Raw genomic sequence first — 21,686 nt, forward strand, 5'->3', positions numbered from 1 at the left:
CGAGGCCAATCATTTATATGCACCCAGCCCAGCTGCTTGGTTTTTATATATCTCCTCCCTTTTCTGGCTTTAAGAAGCCAGAGCTGTCAATCAAATAAGGCAAGGGTGGATATAGTGGGACAACAAGCATGTGGGAAGGTGTATAAAAATTATTGGCCCTGCCTTGAAGCACTGTGCAGAAGGATTTTCTAGCTGAACAGTTATTCTGTGCTGTTTGAGTCCTTTAATTTAATCTTACTGCTCTCCTGAGTATTCCATTTTTAATCTCTCATACAATCCCAGAGACAAGGACCTGTCTATTTAATGCTAATTTGTGTATTCTTTATACCAAGTGGTTGTGGCTCACCGGGTAATTATGTAGAGCAGCCTAAAGACTCGCCTCTAGAGAATCCTGTGAGCCATGTCCGCTTGTAAAAGACCATACAAATTTGCACTTAATAAACAGGATCATATCTGTGGAACTGTATGGTGGATTTAAAAAAACAAAATAGCAAGACAATACAAAACAAAATCAGAATATCCAGTAGAGCAGATGGGATAAAAAAAGATTAAAAATGGCCACTTTTGACCAAGTGACAGATCCTCTTTAATGATAAGTAAGGAAGTTAGTACATTACTGGGTTTCAATTCCTCTTTCACCGAACTGAGTGAAAAGAAGGTTAAAGGGGTAGTCTTAGATATTTACATGTCATTGCCGCTCCTTAGGGCTTATTCAAACAACTGCATTTTTGGTCCAAGTGTGATCCGACAAAACATAGGATCGCACTCAGTCCAATGTTATTTTATGGGGTCATGCATATGTCAAATTTATTATTATTCAGACAGAGTCTGTCTGAGGAAAATAACGGTGTTAAAAAATTCACAGGAAAAATTATAATTACATAAGCTGGGATCATATTCATTGTATAAATAACATGGTCCTCTATCAGTACTGAAATTACGGCTGTAGCTAGAAGAAACTCCTACTCAATGGCTCAATGGCTATAAAATTGGAGTTAAAATACAGTATAATCAATTAATATAACTTTATTAATCACAAAAAGTATTTTTACAAAATCACATATAATAAAAAAAGAGAGGCAAACATAAAGACAATGTCAGCCTGGGAAAGAACTTGAGCAAAATATCAGTTGTACTGCACAAACCAAAGCTTAAGAGCGGAAAATATATATAGTGATTCCTAATGCCTAATAGCCTAAATAACCAATCATGTAATCCCCATATATTCGTTAGCGGGCAGCAAACAATGTACCAGCAAAGTGCATGTGCATATAAGTCACAGCTGAAAAAGATTACTCATGATAAAGTGCAAGTGCAGGATCCCAGGGGACAGCCCACATTTTGTCTTTGGTTTTTCACAGAGGTATTGACAAAATAAAATTTTTGTCCTTTCTGAAATGTATATACCATGGAAATGATGGCGTATCAGTGCATGTGACTTGTGGCCCGTGCGGGAAGTAACCGTCACATGATCAGCATCTCTGTGAGAGCGCACATCAGGGAGAAAACTCCCACTGACATCACAGACACGCATGCTAGCAAATATCAGGCTGAATGAGACACAGTGGCAGCAGGGTAACAGCGCACATGCACATGCTGGCGCATCTTTGTGTAGTCCAACGGAACCTGACATTTAGCATATGATCAACAAAACAGTATCACCCTATTCATATTAACTAATATGAACCGACATGAACACAAAAAAAGAGAAAAAGGTAAAGAGAAAACAAAACGAAAAAAAAGTAAATGGATAGGAAACAAAAAAGATGGGGATGAAAAGAAAAAAAGGAAAAAAGGTAGATAAAGGAGTAAGTGAAAAAACACATTTAACCCCTTCACCCCCAAGGGTGGTTTGCACGTTATGGACCGGGCCAATTTTTACAATTCTGACCACTGTCCCTTTATGAGGTTATAACTCTGGAACGCTTCAACGGATCCCGGTGATTCTGACACTGTTTTCTCGTGACATATTGTACTTCATGATAGTGGTAAAATTTATTTGATATTACATGTGTTTATTTGTGAAAAAAATGGAAATTTGGCGAAAATTTTAAAAATTTTGCAATTTTCTAACTTTGAATTTTTATGCAATTAAACCACAGTGATATGTCACACAAAATACTTAATAAGTAACATTTCCCACATGTCTACTTTACATCAGCACAATTTTGTAACCAAAATTTTTTTTTGTTAGGGAGTTATAAGGGTTAAAATTTGACCAGCAATTTCTCATTTTCACAACACCATTTTTTTTTTAGGGACCACATCTCATTTGAAGTCATTTTGAGGGGTCTATATGATAGAAAATACCCAAGTGTGACACCATTCTAAAAACTGCACCCCTCAAGGTGCTCAAAACCACTTTCAAGAAGTTTATTAACCCTTAAGGTGTTTCACAGGAATTTTTGGAATGTTTAAATAAAAATGAGCATTTAACTTTTTTTTCACACAAAATTTACTTCAGCTCCAATTTGTTTTATTTTACCAAGGGTAACAGGAGAAAATGGACCCCAAAAGATGTTGTACAATTTGTCCTGAGTACGCCGATACCCCATATGTGGGGGTAAACCACTCTTTGGGCGCATGACAGATCTCGGAAGCGAAGGAGCGCCATTTGACTTTTCAATGCAAAATTGACTGGAATTGAGATGGGACGCCATGTTGCGTTTGGAGAGCCCCTGATATGCCTAAACATTGAAACCCCCCACAATTGACACCATTTTGGAAAGTAGACCCCCTAAGGAGCTTATCTAGAGGTGTGGTGAGCACTTTGACTCACCAAGTGCTTCACAGAAGTTTATAATGCAGAACCGTAAAAATAAAAAATAATATTTTTTCAAAAAAATGATTTTTTCGCCCCCAATTTTTTTTTTCCCAAGGGTAAGAGAAGAAATTGGACCCCAAAAGTTGTTGTACAATTTGTCCTGAGTACGCTGATACCCCATATGTGGGGGTAAACCACTGTTTGGGCGCATGGGAGAGCTCGGAAGGGAAGGAGCGCCGTTTGACTTTTCAATGCAAAATTGACAGGAATTGAGGTGGGATGCCATGTTGCGTTTGGAGAGCCACTAATGTGCCTAAACATTGAACCCCCCCCCAAGTGACACCATTTTGGAAAGTAGACCCCCTAAGGAACTTATCTAGAGGTGTAGTGAGCACGTTGACCCACCAACTGCTTCACAGAAGTTTATAATGCAGAGCCGTAAAAATAAAACAAACATTTTTTTCCCACAAAAATTATTTTTTAGCCCCCAGTTTTGTATTTTTCCGAGGGTAACAGGAGAAATTGGACCCCAAAAGTTGTTGTCCAATTTGTCCTGAGTACGCTGATATCCCATATGTGGGGGGGAACCACTGTTTGGGCGCATGGGAGGGCTCGGAAGGGATGGAGCGCCATTTTGAATGCAGACTTAGATGGAATGGTCTGCAGGCGTCACATTGCGTTTGAAGAGCCCTAATGTACCTAAACAGTAAAAAAAAAAAACACAAGTGACACCATTTTGGAAAGTAGACCCCATAAGCAACTCATCTAGATGTGTTGTGAGAGTTTTGAACCCTCAAGTGTTTCACTACAGTTTATAACGCATAGCCGTGAAAATAAAAAATAAAAATTTTCCCCCCAAAATTATTTTTTAGCCCCCAGTTTTGTATTTTCCCAAGGGTAACAGGAGAAATTGGACCCCAAAAGTTGTTGTCCAATTTGTCTTGAGTACGCTGATACCCCATATGTGGAGGGAAACCACCGTTTGGGCGCATGGGAGGGCTCGGAAGGGAAGGAGCGCCATTTGGAATGCAGACTTAGATGGAATGGTCTGCAGGCGTCACATTGCGTTTGCAGAGGCCCTAATGTACCTAAACAGTAGAAACCCCCCACAAGTGACACCATTTTGGAAAGTAGACCCCCTAAGGAACTCATCTAGATGTGTTGTGAGAGCTTTGGACCCCCAATTGTTTCACTACAGTTCATAACACAGAGCCATGCAAATAAAAAATATTTTTTTTCCACATAAATTATTTTTTAGCCCCCAGTTTTGTATTTTCTCAAGGGTAACAGGAGAAATTGGACCCCAAAAGTTGTTCTCCAATGTGTTCCGAGTACGCTGATACCCCATATGTTGGGGTAAACCCCTGTTTGGGCGCACTGGAGAGCTCGGAAGGGAAGGAGCACCGTTTTACTTTTTCAACGCAGAATTGGCTGAAATTGAGATCGGACGCCATGTCGCGTTTGGAGAGCCCCTGATGTGCCTAAACAGTGGAAACCCCCCAATTATAACTGAAACCCTAATCCAAACACACCCCTAACCCTAATCCCTACGGTAACCCTAACCACACCTCTAACCCAGACACACCCCTAACCCTAATCCCAACCCTATTCCCAACCGTAGATGTAATCCAAACCCTAACCCTAACTTTAGCCCCAACCCTAACCCTAACTTTAGCCCCAACCCTAACTGTAGCCTTAACCCTAACCCTAGCCCTAACCCTAGCCCCAACCCTAACCCTAGCCCCAACCTAACCCTAGCCCCAACCCTAGCCCCAACCCTAACCCTAGCCCCAACCCTAGCCCTAACCCTAGCGCCAACCCTAACCCTAGCCCCAACCCTAACCCTAACCCTAACCCTAGCCCTAGCCCTAACCCTAGCCCTAACCCTAGCCCTAACCCTAGCCCTAACCCTAACCCTAGCCCTAACCCTAATGGTAAAATGGAAATAAATACATTTTTTAAATTTTTTTATTTTTCCCTAACTAAGGGGGTGATGAAGGGGGGTTTGATTTACTTTTATAGCGGGTTTTTTAGCGGATTTTTATGTTTGGCAGCTGTCACACACTGAAAGAAGCTTTTTATTGCAAAAAATATTTTTTGCGTTACCACATTTTGAGAGCTATAATTTTTCCATATTTGAGTCCACAGAGTCATGTGAGGTCTTGTTTTTTGCGGAACGAGTTGACGTTTTTATTGGTAACATGCTCGGGCACGGGAGATTTTTTGATCGCTTTTTATTCCGATTTTTGTGAGGCAGAATTACCAAAAACCAGCTATTCATGAATTTCTTTTGGGGGAGGCGTTTATACCGTTCCGCGTTTGGTAAAATTGATAAAGCAGTTTTATTCTTCGGGTCAGTACGATTACAGCGATACCTCTTTTCTATCATTTTTTTAATGTTTTGGTGCTTTTATACGATAAAAACTATTTTATAGCAAAAATAATTATTTTGGCATCGCTTTATTCTGAGGACTATAACTTTTTTATTTTTTCGCTGATGATGCTGTATGGTGGCTCGTTTTTTGCGGGACTAGATGAAGTTTGCAGTGGTACCATGGTTATTTATATCTGTCTTTTTGATCGCGTGTTATTCTACTTTTTGTTTGGCGGTATAAGAATAAAGCGTTGTTTTTAGCCTCGTTTTTTTTTTTTTTTTTTTTTACGGTGTTCACTGAAGGGGTTAACTAGTGATATAGTTTTATAGGTGGGGTCGTTACGGATGCAGCGATACTAAATATGTGTACTTTTATTGTTTGATTTTTTAAATTTAGATAAAGGAATGTATTTATGGGAATAATATATATATTTTTTTTCTTTATTTAGGATTTTTTTTTTCTTTTTTTTTTTACACATGTGGGAATTTTTTTTTAAACTTTTTTACTTTGTCCTAGGGGGGGACATTACAGATCGTTGAACTGACAGTGTGCACAGCACTCTGTCAGATCACCGATCTCACTTACAGCCGTGCAGGCTGCAGCTTTCATCTGTAGCCTGCACGGCACCAGGAAGTAATCCCTGCAGGACCCGGATGCAGCCCCGAGGCCATTTTGGATCCGGGCCCTGAAGGGATAGGAGGTAGGAGACCCTCGCAGCAACGCGATCACATCGCGTTGCTCCGGGGGTCTCAGGGAAGCGCGCAGGGAGCCCCCTCCCTGCGCGATGCTTCCCTGTACCGCCGGCACACCGCGATCATGTTTGATCGCGGTGTGCCAGGGGTTAATGTGCCGGGGGCGGTCCGTGACCGCTCCTGGCACATAGTGCCGGATGTCAGCTGCGATAGGCAGCTGACACCCGGCCGCGATCGGCCGCGCTCCCCCCATGAGCACGGCCGATCGTGCTGGACGTACTATTCCGTCCTTGGGAATTAGGGCCCACCCCACATGGACGGAATAGTACGTCCAATGGCAGAAAGGGGTTAATAATAGTGATAATAACAATAGTTTATGAAAGGAATATAACTTGGGAAAATACCTTATACTATAATAATGTGTCAATAAAATGAGTGACCATAGACCATCAAATGGTGACTATAAATAAAACACGATCCCAAACAATTAAGGAAAAGAATATATTGAAATTTAGTGAGGAATATAGTGAAATATAATGATGCTAAAAACTGCAGCATGGTTTGCATCAGATATTTGAATCGCACTAGGCTATGCAAGTCATTGAATCCTGTGCTAAAAATTGGACCGCACTCATGTGACATCGTTTGTGGTGCAATTTGAATGGATGGACGGAATGAAGAAGATGGCAATTTTTTTCCCATCTTCTCACCATCTGAGAAAAACGAAACACACTGTGATCAAACTCTGATCAGAGTGTAATTAGCATAATATGCCCGATTCTCTTGGATGAGAAAAAATATGGTCGTGTGCAGCTCACCGAAGAATAGGTCATGAATATCTGATTGGTGTGGGTGCGGACCCGCCGATGAGCTGTCTCCGATGCCTTTGTCTAGAAGTGCTCAGTTGCAGAGATGCACAGTACAGCTTCATCAACCGCACCGAGGCCATGGCTGTGTACTGCATATCTCCTCTCTATTTAATCAGTATGGAGAGAATGTGTAGTATCCAGCAGCGGCCTTTATACAGTTGATGATGCAGTGCTTTGCAACTCTGCAACTGAGCACTTCTGGCCGCTGCTAGAAACCGGGAACAACTAAATGGTAGGGGTGCCGTGTGTTGCACCCCCACCAATTAGATATTCATGACCTATTCACAGTATAGAACATCAATATAAAAGTCCTGGACAACCCTTAAAATGCATTTGAATCTGGAAAAAGGAACAACAGGAATTTTGTTACATTCTCTAAGACATAAGCCCACAAAGTGTCGTGCCCACATCATTGCTAATCCATCAGAAGTGTATGATAAAGGAGCTTTGATGCATTGGTGATTTCTTGTTTATTTTGTTTTCAGTTTAAATACAACCAGTGGCCTGAGTGGATATGAATGTATCTTGACAATGCTTTTGGAAAGTGTAACAAACAGTGATTTACATGCAATATATACATGTTCTGCTCAGAATTCAGTGGGCATCGTTACATCTACAGTCAAGTTGTCCAGAAAAGAAGCAGGTAATCCTGGGGAATATCATTGCAGATACAACTGTGGGATTTACAGTTTAGTCCTGTCAGCTCTTTCTCTGGGTGGATCATGTCATGGGTTAACTTTGCTCTGCCTCATTCTGGGCTCGGGTTTGCTATTTAGCTCCCAGGTATCCTGAGGGTGATGTCAGCTATAGCTTTGTCTTTGGCGTGTGAACCTGACTCTGGAAGCCCTTGATTTGTCCTACTGTGAACCCTGACTTGTCCTGTGTCTATTATCTCCCAGCCTGCCCTTTCCCAGCGTCACTTTGTTTGTCTGTATATTTGCTTGACTCTCTGGTTCTGACCTCCTGGTTTGGCTTTTGACTCCGTTTCAGTTTGTCGCTATTGTACCGTATTTTGCCCATCCTGGTTTACTGATCCCTTGCTACGTCCTGACTATCCATTCTGTCTAAATCCTTTTGTACTGTTGTGCTATCTGGTGCTCTGACTTGGCTTTCCTGACTTCGCTCTCGTCACTAGGTGGCATCTGTTCAGCTGCTCTGTGTGTGCAGTCTCACTTCCCTATCAAGCTCCCCCTGGTGGAGGTTGCGCTGTACTGCACCGCAGCTGCATGACATTATAGCTGACCACACATTTAAAGGGATTTCTGCATTTTTTATCTGTGCTCTGTTTGCTATGGATCCGCTCCATACCTTGGCGGATCAAATGGATAGTTTGACAGTTATGATACAAGACCTGTTTGTGGAACAGAGGGCCTTGTCCTCGTCTCATAACCACCTGCAAAGGGAGCTTTCTGACACAGTTAAATCATTGCAGACTGACTGTAAGCGCTCTGACACTGTTGATGTCTCTTTGCACTCTCCTGGACCTACAGTCAAGCTCCCAGATACCTTCTCTGGGGAGAGGGAGAGATTTTTTACTTTTAAGGAGCGTTGCAAGCTTTTTTTTTCTCTTAGACCCCGATCTTCTGGAGATGAGAGTAAGCGGGTGGGGATAATCATTTCCTTACTGCGGGAGGGACCTCAGTCATGGGCTTTCTCTTTACCTGCTTCTGCCTCTGAACGTGTGTCTGAGAACAGATTCTTTGAAGATTTGGGACTGATTTATGATGAACCAGACCGGGTCAGGGTAGCAGAGGAAATGATCATGAGTCTCTCCCAGAATGAACTCACTTCTGAACAGTATTAGGCGGTGTAGAGTTTAGGCGGTGGTCCGTTGAGGTGTCTTGGGGTGACTCTGCTCTGAGGCGCTTGTTTGAGAGAGGACTTTCTGATCATCTCAAGGATGCGCTGGCCCTTCATATGCCACCCAGTTCCTTGGTGGAGGCCATGACCCAGGCCATTCATATAGACCGGAGGTTATGGGAGAGAAGAATTATCCAGCGTGAGATTCCTGTTTTGCCTGCCAAGTCTGAGGTGATGTCATTCAAGGAGACTATGGAAGTTCGTGCCACCAATTTTAAGGAGATGGAAAGGAAACGGCGACGTGATGGGGAATTAAGTTTTTATTGTGGAGATCCGGGACATTGGAAGAAGGACTGCCCCTATTGTCCATCGAGTAACAAGCTGCCGAGTCTGGGTGATGGTCTAGGAGGTCATCCAGACTCTCCGGTACCATTTTCGTCATTTCAAAAAGTTTTGTTAGAGGTGGAACTGTGTTCCGGAGGTGGTTTTGCATCCACTTCGGTGTTTGTGGACTGTGGATCTTCCATGAACTTCATTGACTCTAGTCTGTTGTCCAAATTAAAGTTAGGGACAGTTAGGCCAGAGACTCCCATCCATATCGTTGCCATTGATAAGACACCGTTGGCTCAAAATGTCCTTAAATTTGTCTCTGAGGAGTTCCTCCTCAAGGTGGGTTCCTTGCACCAGGAACGAATTTCATGTTATGTTATGAATAATCTTCCTTCAGGACTGGTGTTGGGGTTCCCCTGGTTGCAGACACATAATCCTGTTATAGACTGGGGATCTCATGATATTGTTAAATGGGGTCCTAATTGTTCCAATGGTTGTCTTTCTGCTGTGTTTGTGTCCGCCATTAGTCCGGAGGGTATTCCGGAGTACCTAAAGGACTTTGGGGATGTGTTCTCTGAAAAAGAGGCTGAGGTTTTACCACCCCATCATCCTTATGATTGTACCATCAATCTTTTTCCGGGTTCTAAATTGCCCAAAGCCCATTTGTACAATCTTTCTGGCTCGGAACATATTGCCATGAAAAACTATATCTCTGATAGTCTACGCAAAGGTCATATCTGTCCCTCTGTCTCACCTGTGGCAGCGGGATTTTTTTTTGTCAAGAAGAAAGATGGTGGTTTACGCCCATGCCTCGATTTCTGGGAACTAAATAAAATTACGGTGAGAAATACCTACCCTCTCCCACTCATTCCTGATCTCTATAACCAATTGTCTGGGGCTAAGAGGTTTTCCAAACTAGATTTTAGGGGAGCATATAACCTTATCCGTATTCAGGAGGGGGATGAGTGGAAAATGGCATTTCTCACCTCCGAGGGTCTGTTTGAGAACTTGGTCATGCCCCTCGGTCTCAATAACACGCCCGCGGTGTTTCAAAACTTCATGAATGATGTATTTTCTGATTTTATCGGGCACTTTATGGTTGTATACCTAGATGATATCCTTGTTTTTTTGCCTGACATGAAATCCCACATTGGTCATTTACGTGCTGTTCTTCACAGGTTACAGGGAAATTCTGTTTGCTAAACCCGAGAAATGTTTGTTTTGTGTCCAGGAGCTTTCTTTTCTGGGGATCATCCTTTCTGCCAATGGGTTTCAGATGGATCCCGGAAAGGTACAGGCCATTGTTGATTGGGTGCAACCCAGAGACCTCAAGGAGTTGCAGCGTTTTCTGGGTTCTGCCAATTATTATTGGAAATTCATTAAGGGGTTTTCTCAGGTTGTCAAGCCACTCACCGATCTCACTTGCAAAGGGGCTGATCTCAAAGTTTGGTCATCCTTGGCAGTTGAAGCATTTATTACATTAAAAAAGTGTTTTATGACTGCTCCTGTATTAGTTCAGCCTGAACCATCTGAACCATTCATTGTAGAGGTGGACGCATCAGAGGTGGGAGTAGGGGCGTTGTTGTCTCAGGGACCCGTTACTTTGACCAATTTAAGACCATGTGCCTTTTAATCCCGGACATTTTCTTCTGCAGAGAGGAACTATGATGTTGGGAACTGAGAGTTATTGGCCATAAAATTGGCTTTTGAAGAATGGAGGCATTTTTTAGAGGGGGTGGTTCATCGGATCACGGTGATTACTGACCACAAGAACATGTCTTACATTGAACCTGCCAAACGGTTAACTCCTAGACAGGCTAGGTGATTGCTTTTTTTTCTCTCGTTTTCATTTTTCTATCACTTTTCGGCCTGGTTCCAAGAATGTCAAGGCTGATGCCTTATCTCGCAGTTTTGATCCGATAATTCCCCCTGAACCTCCTTCCTCCATTCTTCAGCACGGGGTGGCTGTTTCGGAGGTATCCTCTGAATTGGAGCAGGAGATTCGAAAGGCTCAGTCTCTTGCTCCTCCCTCTTTGCCTGACAATAAGCTTTTGTCCCAATTCAGTACTGATTGAGGGTTTTCCGGGAGTTCCACGATTCTGCTCTCAGTGGACACCCAGGGATCTCTGCCACCCGGAAAGCCATTGCTAGGCTGTTTTGGTGGTCCTCCATGACCTCTGATATCACTGTGTTTGTGTCTGCTTGTGATACCTATGCCCATGCTAAGAGCTCCCATAACCGGCCGGCCGGGGAACTGGTACCATTGCCAATTCCGGATAGACCTTGGACTCATTTGTCCATGGATTTTATCACTGACCTCCCTTCTTCTATTGGCAAAACTGTAATCTGGGTAGTGGTTGACAGATTTAGTAAACAGGTGCATTTTGTACTTCTGGCAGGATTGCCTAATGCTGAAACATTATCTAAGCTGTTTATTGAGCATGTTGTACGGTTGCATGGTGTGCCTTTGAATGTGGTTTCTGATGGAGGGGTCAATTTGTGTCCAAATTTTGGAGGGCTTTTTGTAAAAAATTGGGTATTTGTTTGACCTTCTCCTCTGCTTACCATCCTGAGACTAACGGTCAGACGGAGAGGACCAATCACTCTCTTGAACATATTTTGAGGTGTCTTGCTACGTCTCGGCAGGATGATTGGTGTTCTTCGTTGCCTGTGGCTGAGTTTGCATTTAACAATCGGATTAACCAGTCCACAGGCACCTCCCCATTTTTCTGTAACTACAGTTTTCACCCTCATTTTGACGAATTTTCTAGGCTGGATTCAGGATGTCCAGGGGCAGATACGGCAGTGCAACGATTGGGGAAGGTATGGAGGGAGGTCCAGAAGAACATCGAGCAAACATAAACTTTTTGCGGATAAGCGACGGTCTGTGGGACCTATATTCCTGGTATGAGATAAAGTGTGGTTGTCTACCAGGAACATTTGTCTCAAGGTTCTTTCTGCTAAGCTAGGTCCCAGGTATATTGGTCCTTACGAGATCATTGAGGTGGTCAATTCAGTTGCCTTTCGCTTGTGACTTCCTCCTTCGCTTTGGATTCCCAATGTGTTCCATAAGTCCCTTCTTAAGTCATTTGTACCATCCTCTGCTGTGCCTCCATCCCCTCCATCTCCTGTCTCTGTGGATGGTCAGACTGAGTATGAAGTGGAACAGATTGTGGATTTTCGCATGGTCCGTAGTTCACTTCAGTGCTTGGTCCATTGGAGGGGTTACGGTCCTGAGGATCGATCTTGGGTCCCGGCACGATCTGTCCATGCTAATCGACTGGTCCGGGCATTTCATGCACGTTATCCTGGAAAACTTGGGGAGGAGGGTACTGTCATGATCCATTGCGGAGTTTAGTCCTGTCTGCTCTTTCTCTGGGTGGATCATGTCAAGGGTTCACTTTGCTCTGCCTCATTCTGGGCTTGGGTTTGCTATTTAGCTCCCAGGTATCCTGAATGTGGTGTCAGCTTTAGCTTTGTCTTAGGCATGTGAACCTGACTCTGGAAGCCCTTTATTTGTCCTACTGTGAACCCTGACTTGTCCTGTGTCTATTATATATTATATCCCTGTCTGCCCTTTCCCAGCGTCTTTGTTTGTCTGTATGTTTGCTTGACTCTCTGGTTCTGACCTCCTGGCTTGGCTTTTGACTTCGTTTCAGTTTGTCGCTATTGTACCGTATTTTGCCCGTCCTGGTTTACTGATCCCTTGCTACGTCCTGACTATCCATTCTGTCTAAATCCTTTTGTACTGTTGTGCTATCTGGTGCTCTGACTTGGCTTTCCTGACTTCACTCTCGCCACTAGGTGGCATCTGTTCAGCTGCTCTGTGTGTGCAGTCTCGCTTCCCTATCAAGCTTCTCCTGGTGGAGGTTGCGCTGTACTGCACTGCAGCTGCATGACACATTGGATAGTCTGGCCCCCAAGGGACTTAATTATGAATTGAATTGTATGCCCTATAAGGAGAGGGGTCTTTTTTAACAAGAGTAGTTTTTAAAATGTGTAGTTTTAAAATGAGTAGTTTTATTGTAAGCAGGAGTATTAATATTGATTTTTAACTGTTTTTTGTGCTGGTTGTATGTACTAGTTTATAAAAAAAAAAAATGTTGGTCATTAAAATTTTGTTCATTAAAAATAAATCAAAAATATAAAAAATAGTTTAGAAATGGCATGTTTCCTTTTTTATTTATATTCTTATATATGTTTATTCTGATAAGTTTGCACTGTTAGTAGGTGCTAGTCAAAGGTCACGTCATTCTTTGACAGAAGAGTGTACAGTGGCAATGAGTCAAAATGTATCATTTATATAGTATTAGAAAAATGATTTTCAGTATAGCATGTATTTATGGGTTAGGGTATCCATTACATATTAATGTTTTTAAGGTTTATTATTAAAGGTTTATAGTTTTAATTAGTATTAGGGTTGGGGTACATTCTGTCACAAGTCGGTAATTAAGTGGGATCATCCATGCAGAAGAATGACACCATTAGTATTTTCATTGGCATTAGTATAGGGTTCAGCAATCCTTTGGAAGGTTATCCGAGAGGTTTTGCCAGTGTGCAGACTCTCACTTTTTGACTGTGTAGGCGGTCTTAGTTGGAGGGTGGTTCCACGCTGTTCACGGCATCAGGGAATGCGGCTATATAACAATCAGTAACAGCAGGGGAGCCATACCTTGAGAAAGAGGGTCGGTTCCCTTGAAACACGTCGGGTTGGCCCCTGCTAGTGTCCGTCTCATGGACAGGTGACATCACCGCTTAGCCACGCCCCTCACTCGCCATGCTACTGCTCGGCGGCGCCATTGGCCGAGGCTGCCTGCCGATACCAACAACGGTGAGCGTATTGGGGAATTTTGTACCACGGGAGAGCGCTCCCTTTTTGATCTCTGCACTGCCGACATCGTGATCCTTTTACAACACGGAGGACATCATTGAAGTAGCCAACCTTCCAACCCAGGGGACACGCCAGCTTTTATCTGTGAGGTAGGTAGGGGACTGGATTTTACTCAGTTCACAGTCACAGTTTCTCTTTCTAGCGTGGCATCTTCATTTGTTATTATTGATTTATCATTTTCCGGCAGAGGTTTGCACACAATCTGCCCAGGTGCCTGCAGCTATATATGGGGGTGCAGCCTAGCGCCAGTGTGTCTTTTGTATTGTTAACACTAGAAGACTATTTGGCCTGCTGTCAGGTAGTCCAACCACACCCCACCACTGATTGGCAGCTTTCTGCCTTGCCCAGTGTAGAAAGGTCCCAATCAGTGATGTGGGCGGGGTTATGCAGAACTCAGATAATTGTTAGATCTGCAGCAAATCAAACAGTTTTGAATCAAAACTGCAGCATGCAGTAAAGTACATTAGACTAGTCAGGCAGGCGGGACCCCTGCGGCTTCTCCCTGCCTGCTGACCTGGATTGACAGCTCTCTTCCTACATGTGCCAATGCCCATGGATTGGGTAGCATCTATAAAGTGTCAGGTTCACTTTAAGACTTGATAAACTGCTTTAGAAGGAATAATTTACACCTTCATTTCTTATGTTCATTTATTCTTGAAGCAAATGTTTACTGTTGTGCTGCTCATGAGTAGAAAAAGGCTTTAATCAGACAATTTGCCTATTTTTTTATTTTACCAATTTTCTTCCACCAGAGATAGTGTTCCGGAGAAATATATTGTGTATATCAGTAATGTTGTTGCTGATCATACTCCTGGGCGCTGGGACGGCATATTTGTACTGGGTTGAAATAGTTTTGCTTTATCGCCATTATCTGTCAAAGGATGAGACGATTGGAGGTAAGATATTCATTTCTTGCCTATGAAATAAATAGATACTGTACACAAGTCACACTTATACTGGATTTCATAATAGACATCACCATAAAACTTTCCATTTTCATTGCTTTTATTGCCTGTTTCAGCTAAAACTGCAGGGATAGATTATAACTCTGATGCATATTAAATTTCCCAGAGGAGCATTACACGGCGAATAAGCCTCCTTACCTTGATAAACCAGAGCTGGTATGTCACTCTCCACAAGAGAAACCTTACCCCTTAGACCTCAGTCCAGAGCCTCTCACCTAGCCAAATCAGTTATCCTGCTTCGCACTGATGAGGGCCAACAGCCCGAAACACCGTGTCTGCGAATTGAGATACTGATTTGGCTCTAATCCTAAGTCATATTGCAAGACTCATTAAAGGGTTGATTAAGACTTGTAGGATTGCTACTTCTAACAGGTGGCGCTATAGAGTTCAAGTCCTCTTTTTCTCTGAAGAGGCAATTTGCATATTAACTCTGATTTAAGCAGTTTCAAGAAATGTTGCATATATTTCACATAAGTCCATCATATAAAGCCAAAGTGATCCATGGTTTCTTAGCAATATAGTCCACATTGCACCAATAAATTAGAATCTCATTGACCATTTACTTTCCCAGACACAGATGAAAATGGGCTTTGTCCACTCATTTACAAGACCATAGAGTAGTTGCTAGTTGGACATTTGAGCTAAGGGATGACAAAATGGGTCATCATCAGAACCATGGTCTATTCTTTCTCTGGACAATACCAGTATGAGACATGTAATGACTGACAGACTGCTCTTTTGACGAAGAGTTGTGTCCAGCCCATAGATTTTAATAGCTTACTTACATATAATAAAAACATGGATATCTCTGAAATACGTCATCAGATAGCAGATATCCAGGTATCATTTTATTGAACTTCCTATGACCTACATGCCCATATAAACAGGGTTGATCCTACTGACAGATTCCATTATATAGACTTCTAAACCTGTCTTGATATTGATTCATTGACCAGAGCCCCTGATTGGCTGAGATGACTAGTGAGTGTGACATGCCTAGATTGACCAGCAAACCTAGATGGGCAGGGTAGTGCACTGCGCATCTAACTCCCAGTATTCCTGCCTATGCTGCCAGTAGGCTTGAAACACGGCTACGAGGAGAGGGCATGTTTGACTCCATATTTTCTGCATGCCACTGTATGAGACCAAATGTTCCTTTTGTCTAAATCTAAATGTTGAGCGGTTATACATAAGTTCCTTGACATTCATTAATCCTTTGTAAAATCATCATTAAAACCATTATTGATATTTGCCCGTTGAACATTTGAAATAACTATATTTCATTGCACCGAATATAACTACCAAAATAATTCATATTGTTATTTTTTTAGATAACAAAGACTTTGATGCTTTCATTTCATATGCATCACAGACATATGAGTTTAGTGAAGAGAAAATGGAAAGCTACTTTGACAACTATGAGGATGAGCAATTTGCAACACAATTGTTACCGAGCATTCTTGAGGACCATTATGATTATAAACTCTGTATCCTGGAAAGAGATATTTTGCCAGGAGGAGGTGAGACATATATTGAGTTATTTTATTTGCTGTCAGTGCATTTCAACGTGGGGCAAATATTGTTACTTAAAGGGATCTTGTCGAATAAATAACTTTTTTAGGGTTCGCTCACATCTGCACATAAATCCAGCAAGTGCAATGTGAGAAAAAAATCACACTGCACTTATACCAATTCAATGAAGCAATATTCATGTGCAATATTTTCCTCAGCTGGAATTGGGCTGAGGAAAAAAATTGCAGCATGCTGTGTATGGTTAAAACGGCTGAGACTCACCAATGCAAGTCAAAGGGTGCGAGAAAAAAAATCACACCACACACGAACCATGTGTGTGCCGTCCGATCTTTACACACCCATCTCATAGGAAACCCGACATATCATCAGCCAAGTACAGTAAATTCACAGCCAGAACTGTCAGAATGGTATTAGTTAATTCATTGTCACACAGAAAACAAGCCCTCACTTAATCCATAAAAAAACTAAAATTTTACTAGTCTTGAAATATGGAGACACAAATACTCCCAATTTTATTTATTTTTTTACAAATTTCTGAATATTTTTCTCTACCTCTCCACTTGTTCTGCAAAATACAAGCCACCGTACAGCTATTTGGATAGAAAAATTTAAAAGTTTTGGCTCTTGGAAGAAAAGGAGAAATAAAAAAATTTCAAAAATGAAAACTGGGTGCAAAAGAAAGTGGTTTACTACATTATCACTTACTTTTCCAGCATTTCCTCGTTGATTAAATTTACAGTGCCACTTGCATCTTTTTCAGTGTTGACATATTATGAATATGTGAGATTTTATGATTCTAATTTGTGATCAATTATAAAAAATATAATATATAATTCATATGTATCTATAGATACTTATGTAGCTATATAACCATGACATTTCTACAGTTATTTTAACTCCTATGTATAAGTTGCCTTTTTGCTGATTTTTTCACTGCGTGTTTTTGACAAGGAAAGAACGCAGTATCCTACCGTTCCAGCAAATTGAATGAGAATGAGATTTCTGAAACCTCATGCACATTCTGTTTGTGTTTTCCTTGCAGATTTAATGTAGTCAAAATTTGCAGCAATTCAATTCTTTCAGCATTTTTTCACTAAATTTAACGAATGGGGAAAGATATGCATCAAGAACAAGACAAAAACATGAGTACGAGATATTACATAGTGTTTTTCAAGAGAAACCAATCTTTAGCATAAAACAGTAAATCTGTTTATGGCTGTTTGCTGCCCCTTTCTCTCCAGCTAAGCCCCACTTGCTAAAAGACGGGGGAAAGTCACAATTTTTTGTACAGGTACAACAATTATGGCACATGGCCTTATTAAGCTCACTTTATTCAATAAATAAACAGAGATTGTCTTTTTCATCTTTTATTTTCTAGCCTATGTTGATGATATTGCCAAGATCCTTAAGAGAAGCAGAAGAGCAATTTTCATACTGTCTCAGAGATACATAACAAGCCCAAGACTATTTGAGCTCCAGGCAGCTATTACACGATCTCTGGAAGAAACGGAGAACTTGAAGCTAATTCTGATTAAGCTCAAGCCTTTTAAAGAACCAGAAACAATTCCACTTATAGTGAAGAAAGCTCTGAGAGCCCTACCTACAGTCTCCTGGAAAGGCGACATTAACAGTAAATCTGCCCATACATCAAAATTCTGGAAACGGATAAGATATTATATGCCAGTTAAAAAAAGCAGGTAAAAAAGGATTCATAAACGTTGAAGGGTTCATCAAGAAAAGCAAAGGGAAAGAAAACAATTCATCATCATAAATATAACCCTAAATACCATTACTGTATATAGCAACAGATGTTTGTTGTTAAGCAATAGTCATCATGAGAAATGAAGGCTGCATTATGGGAATCATGTCGGATGGGAAGAAGAGGTCAAAAATAGCCATCAACTAAAACAAGTGTACAAAAGACATAAGGAGTATTATTTAATAGTAGTATTTGATGCTCTATACATGTAAAAAAATAATTGCTGGAGTCCTGCTTCAACAGAAAACATCACAGAAAAGTAGCTGCTAATATATAGGAGCATTGGTAGTCTGTAGTGATGAGCGAGTGTACTCGTTGCTCGGGTTTTTCCGAGCACGCTCGAGTGACCTCCGAGTATTTATTATTGCTCGGAGATATAGTTTTCATTGCCTCAGTTGCATGATTTATGGCTTCCAGATGTGCTGAATACATGTGAGGAATGCCTGTTTGTTAGGGAATTCCCACATGTATTCAGCGTATCTGGAAGCGGTAAATCATGCAAGTGAGGCGATGAAAACTGTATCTCCGAGCTATAACAAATACCCGGAGGTCACCTAAGCGTGCTCGGTAAAACCCGAGCAATGAGTATACTCGCTCATCACTAGTAATCTGCTATGTGCAATCTAGTAGCTAAAGCAGAAATCCTTCATGGACACAGTGGACAATTGATTTCTTATCAAATCTACATACATTGGAATATTTTACCAAGGTTAACAACTAAAAATCATCTACAACTGTTGAAAGCAGAAAAGGTTGGAACCTACTAGCAGATCTAAAAAATTGACAAAATATTGGCTCTCTTCTAGTTTTTCAAATTGTAAAGCACATTGTCATCAGTATCCTCTTATTTTTATTATTAAGAAAGACGTAATGATTATAAAAGATTATGTACTAATGTTTCCTGTCAGCAGTCTTCATTATGAATTCCTAATTAGAGCACCACATAAAGACCACCACAGCCCGCCCCGCAGCACGAGCATATCATTAACTCACAACTGAAAATAAAGATTAAACAACAACTACAAGATGGATTTCATCAACCAAGGTATCATTGTAGTCAGTATAACGGCGCCGACCTGACACTGTCTGTAGGTTACTGTGCACAATCCTGCTGACAGTCTCCCTTTAACTGCAACGTATTAAAAATAAATATTTTATTTATGGTAAAGTGAATTTGTCCAATTACCTTTGAGCCCCTGAAATAAGTAGACTTTGTAGAAAAATGTTAGCAATTCCTAAACTTATCACAGGATATTTTTGTTCAGCCCCTTTAATGAAATCTGAAAATCTACACTTCAATTGCATTTCAGTTGTTTAATAACAAATTAATAATAGTGGCATCCAGAGCCGAAATCCCAAATATTCTGTCACTGTCAAAACATTTCTGGACCTAACTATATATATATATATATATATATATATATATATATATATATATATATATATATATATATATATATATATATTATATATGGGTTGTCATTATGAAAAAAAGAGAAAACACAGTAGTTTGACAATAAATGGCTTCACCCAACCACTAACCATGAGTGGAGAAAAAGTTTTGGTGCTATCATTCATATTGTCTAAAAAAAATGGCCAAGAAAGCAAAAATTCTGCCGGGGTATGAAAACTTTTGAGCACAACTGTATATATATGTAACATGTGATGGAGGTTTTTGGACATTAGATGTTGCAGTTACTATATTTTTGGTATGTTCAACAATGTTAGTTTTTATTATCTGCATGTTCAGCTGGATACAGATGTTATTTTCACAGGGTTTCCTCCAGAAGATTTAAAAAATCTCCAATTTGTAGGGCCTCTGTCAGCACAGAATGACTATTCAAACCATGTATCAGTGCATCATGGTGAGGTCAATCATTTATATACACCTTCCCAGCTGCTTGGTTTCCATCTATCTTCTCACTCTGGCCCTATGATGCCAGAGCTGTCAATCAAAAAAGAGAGGGTGGAGATTGAGGGAAAGCAAGCAGGTGGGAAGGTGTATATACTGTAAATGATTGGCCCTGCCATGAAGCACCAAGCGGCTGTACTTAGTTTGAACAGTTATCCTGTGCTGACAGAGTACCCTTATGACCTAAATTTTTTTTAAATATGGTCAATTAGTTGAATTGTTATGGGGTCCAGAATGTATACATTTGTTATTGCAGAATATGTGAAAACTGTGTTTCAAAATGTTGTTCTTTTTATATTTGATCTATTCTTATTGAGTGTGGTGTGCAGCATAGAGTGCAAAACAATACAGGGTAGGTTTTCCAATGTACTGCAACCCTCTATAAGGTAGATGACATATTTCGTTCAGCATTACATTATATTGGGCACATCTATGTTATGTATGATGTGACAAAGTCACTGGCAAAGTACTAGAGGGGAGATATGTATCACTATGGTTATTAGCTTCAGTGATATGAACCTAGGAAAACGTTCCAGCACACTTAGCGCTATAACATTATAGGGCAGCATAATGGCTCACTGGTTAGCCTAGCAGTGCTGGGGTCCTGGGTTCAAATTCCACCAAGGACAACATCTGCAAGTCCTTTGTGTGTTCTCCCTTTGTTTATGTGACTTTACTCTGGGTTCTCTGTTCCCCTCCCGCACTCCAAAGACATACTGATAAGGAATTTAGATTGTGAGCCCCATTGGGGACAGTGACGATAATGTATGTAAAGCTCTGCAGATTAAGATAGCATAATATAAGCAATTCATAATAAATAATAATAAGTGCTGAGAGGGGTTAATAAGCCATGTTAGGGCTTGGTTGAGTGAGCAGCTGTAGAGTTGGTAGAGTCCATAGGATAAATACACAGCCTTCTGGCTTATTCAGTGTTGGATGTGTCTGGAGGTGCAAGCTCCTGAGCTGTGTTTTAATGATAAGAAAAGCTGAACTTTTTCTTTGTTTGTATCTGAGCGGATGGATCCCCACAGCAACATGGAAGTGTGCCATACATTATGTTTTTGTTTTCTTGATAGGCCATAAAGGCTGTGTTTGTTTTGCTAATGTTGGAATGGTTAATGCAGTACCTTTAATAAAACAGTGGAAGATTTAAGGACAGCATTCCTGTATCTACCTCTATGTGCAGCCAAGTGAGCTGAATTAACACAGTTGGTATGGGCAAGATCCCCAGAAAGCAAATGTGATGGCTGTTGACAAATTGCATGTCCTGGGTGAAGGTGGCTATAATGATGGAAAAGTGGTCAAACAAAATGGAGGAACTGATCCAAAGCCAGCAGCAGCAGGAAGCCCAGCAGGAGACAACTAAATTCCTGATGCATCAGATCCAAAAGCAGCAAAGGCAGAAGGAACTCCTGGTCCGGGATGTCCACATCAGACAAACTGCCCCCTACACAGTTATACTCACCTAACACCCATTCCATTGAATCCCTCTTCTCCTGTAATAAAACAAAAATAAAAAACAGCAATATCTCTCACCTTTCTGTTATTCTGTCCCATGCCGTAATGCATGTCTGCGGGATAAAGAGTTTTCAACCTGGATGGTGCCAAGATGAGACTGTCCAGGCTGAGAACCACTGGAGAATGAGATGCTGCGAGCGCAGTATAAGTAAGGCTGGTTTCACACTTGCGTTTTTGTCTGCAGCGTTTTTTGCACAAAAAACGCATGCGTTTTTTTTCCTATATTTAACATTGAAAACGCATGCGTTTTTTTGCACATGCGTTTGGTCGCGTTTTCA

General features: G+C 41.2%; 1 protein-coding gene across 1 annotated transcript in view; it reads left to right on the forward strand.

Moving 5' to 3' along the window:
- The window catches only part of IL18RAP (interleukin 18 receptor accessory protein), a 50,680-nt gene extending 32,548 nt beyond the window's left edge, over positions 1 to 18,132 (forward strand). Inside the window, exons 7-10 of the mRNA XM_077296639.1 lie at positions 7,186 to 7,343; positions 14,474 to 14,617; positions 16,018 to 16,206; positions 17,598 to 18,132. Of these exons, the coding sequence (XP_077152754.1) occupies positions 7,186 to 7,343; positions 14,474 to 14,617; positions 16,018 to 16,206; positions 17,598 to 17,920 (814 nt within the window). The 3' untranslated portion in view covers positions 17,921 to 18,132. The remainder of the gene's footprint in view (positions 1 to 7,185; positions 7,344 to 14,473; positions 14,618 to 16,017; positions 16,207 to 17,597) is intronic.
- Positions 18,133 to 21,686: the final 3,554 nt, after the last annotated feature.

Source organism: Ranitomeya variabilis, chromosome 3, assembly GCF_051348905.1.
Source record: "Ranitomeya variabilis isolate aRanVar5 chromosome 3, aRanVar5.hap1, whole genome shotgun sequence".
In the NCBI taxonomy this organism is placed as follows: domain Eukaryota; kingdom Metazoa; phylum Chordata; class Amphibia; order Anura; family Dendrobatidae; genus Ranitomeya; species Ranitomeya variabilis.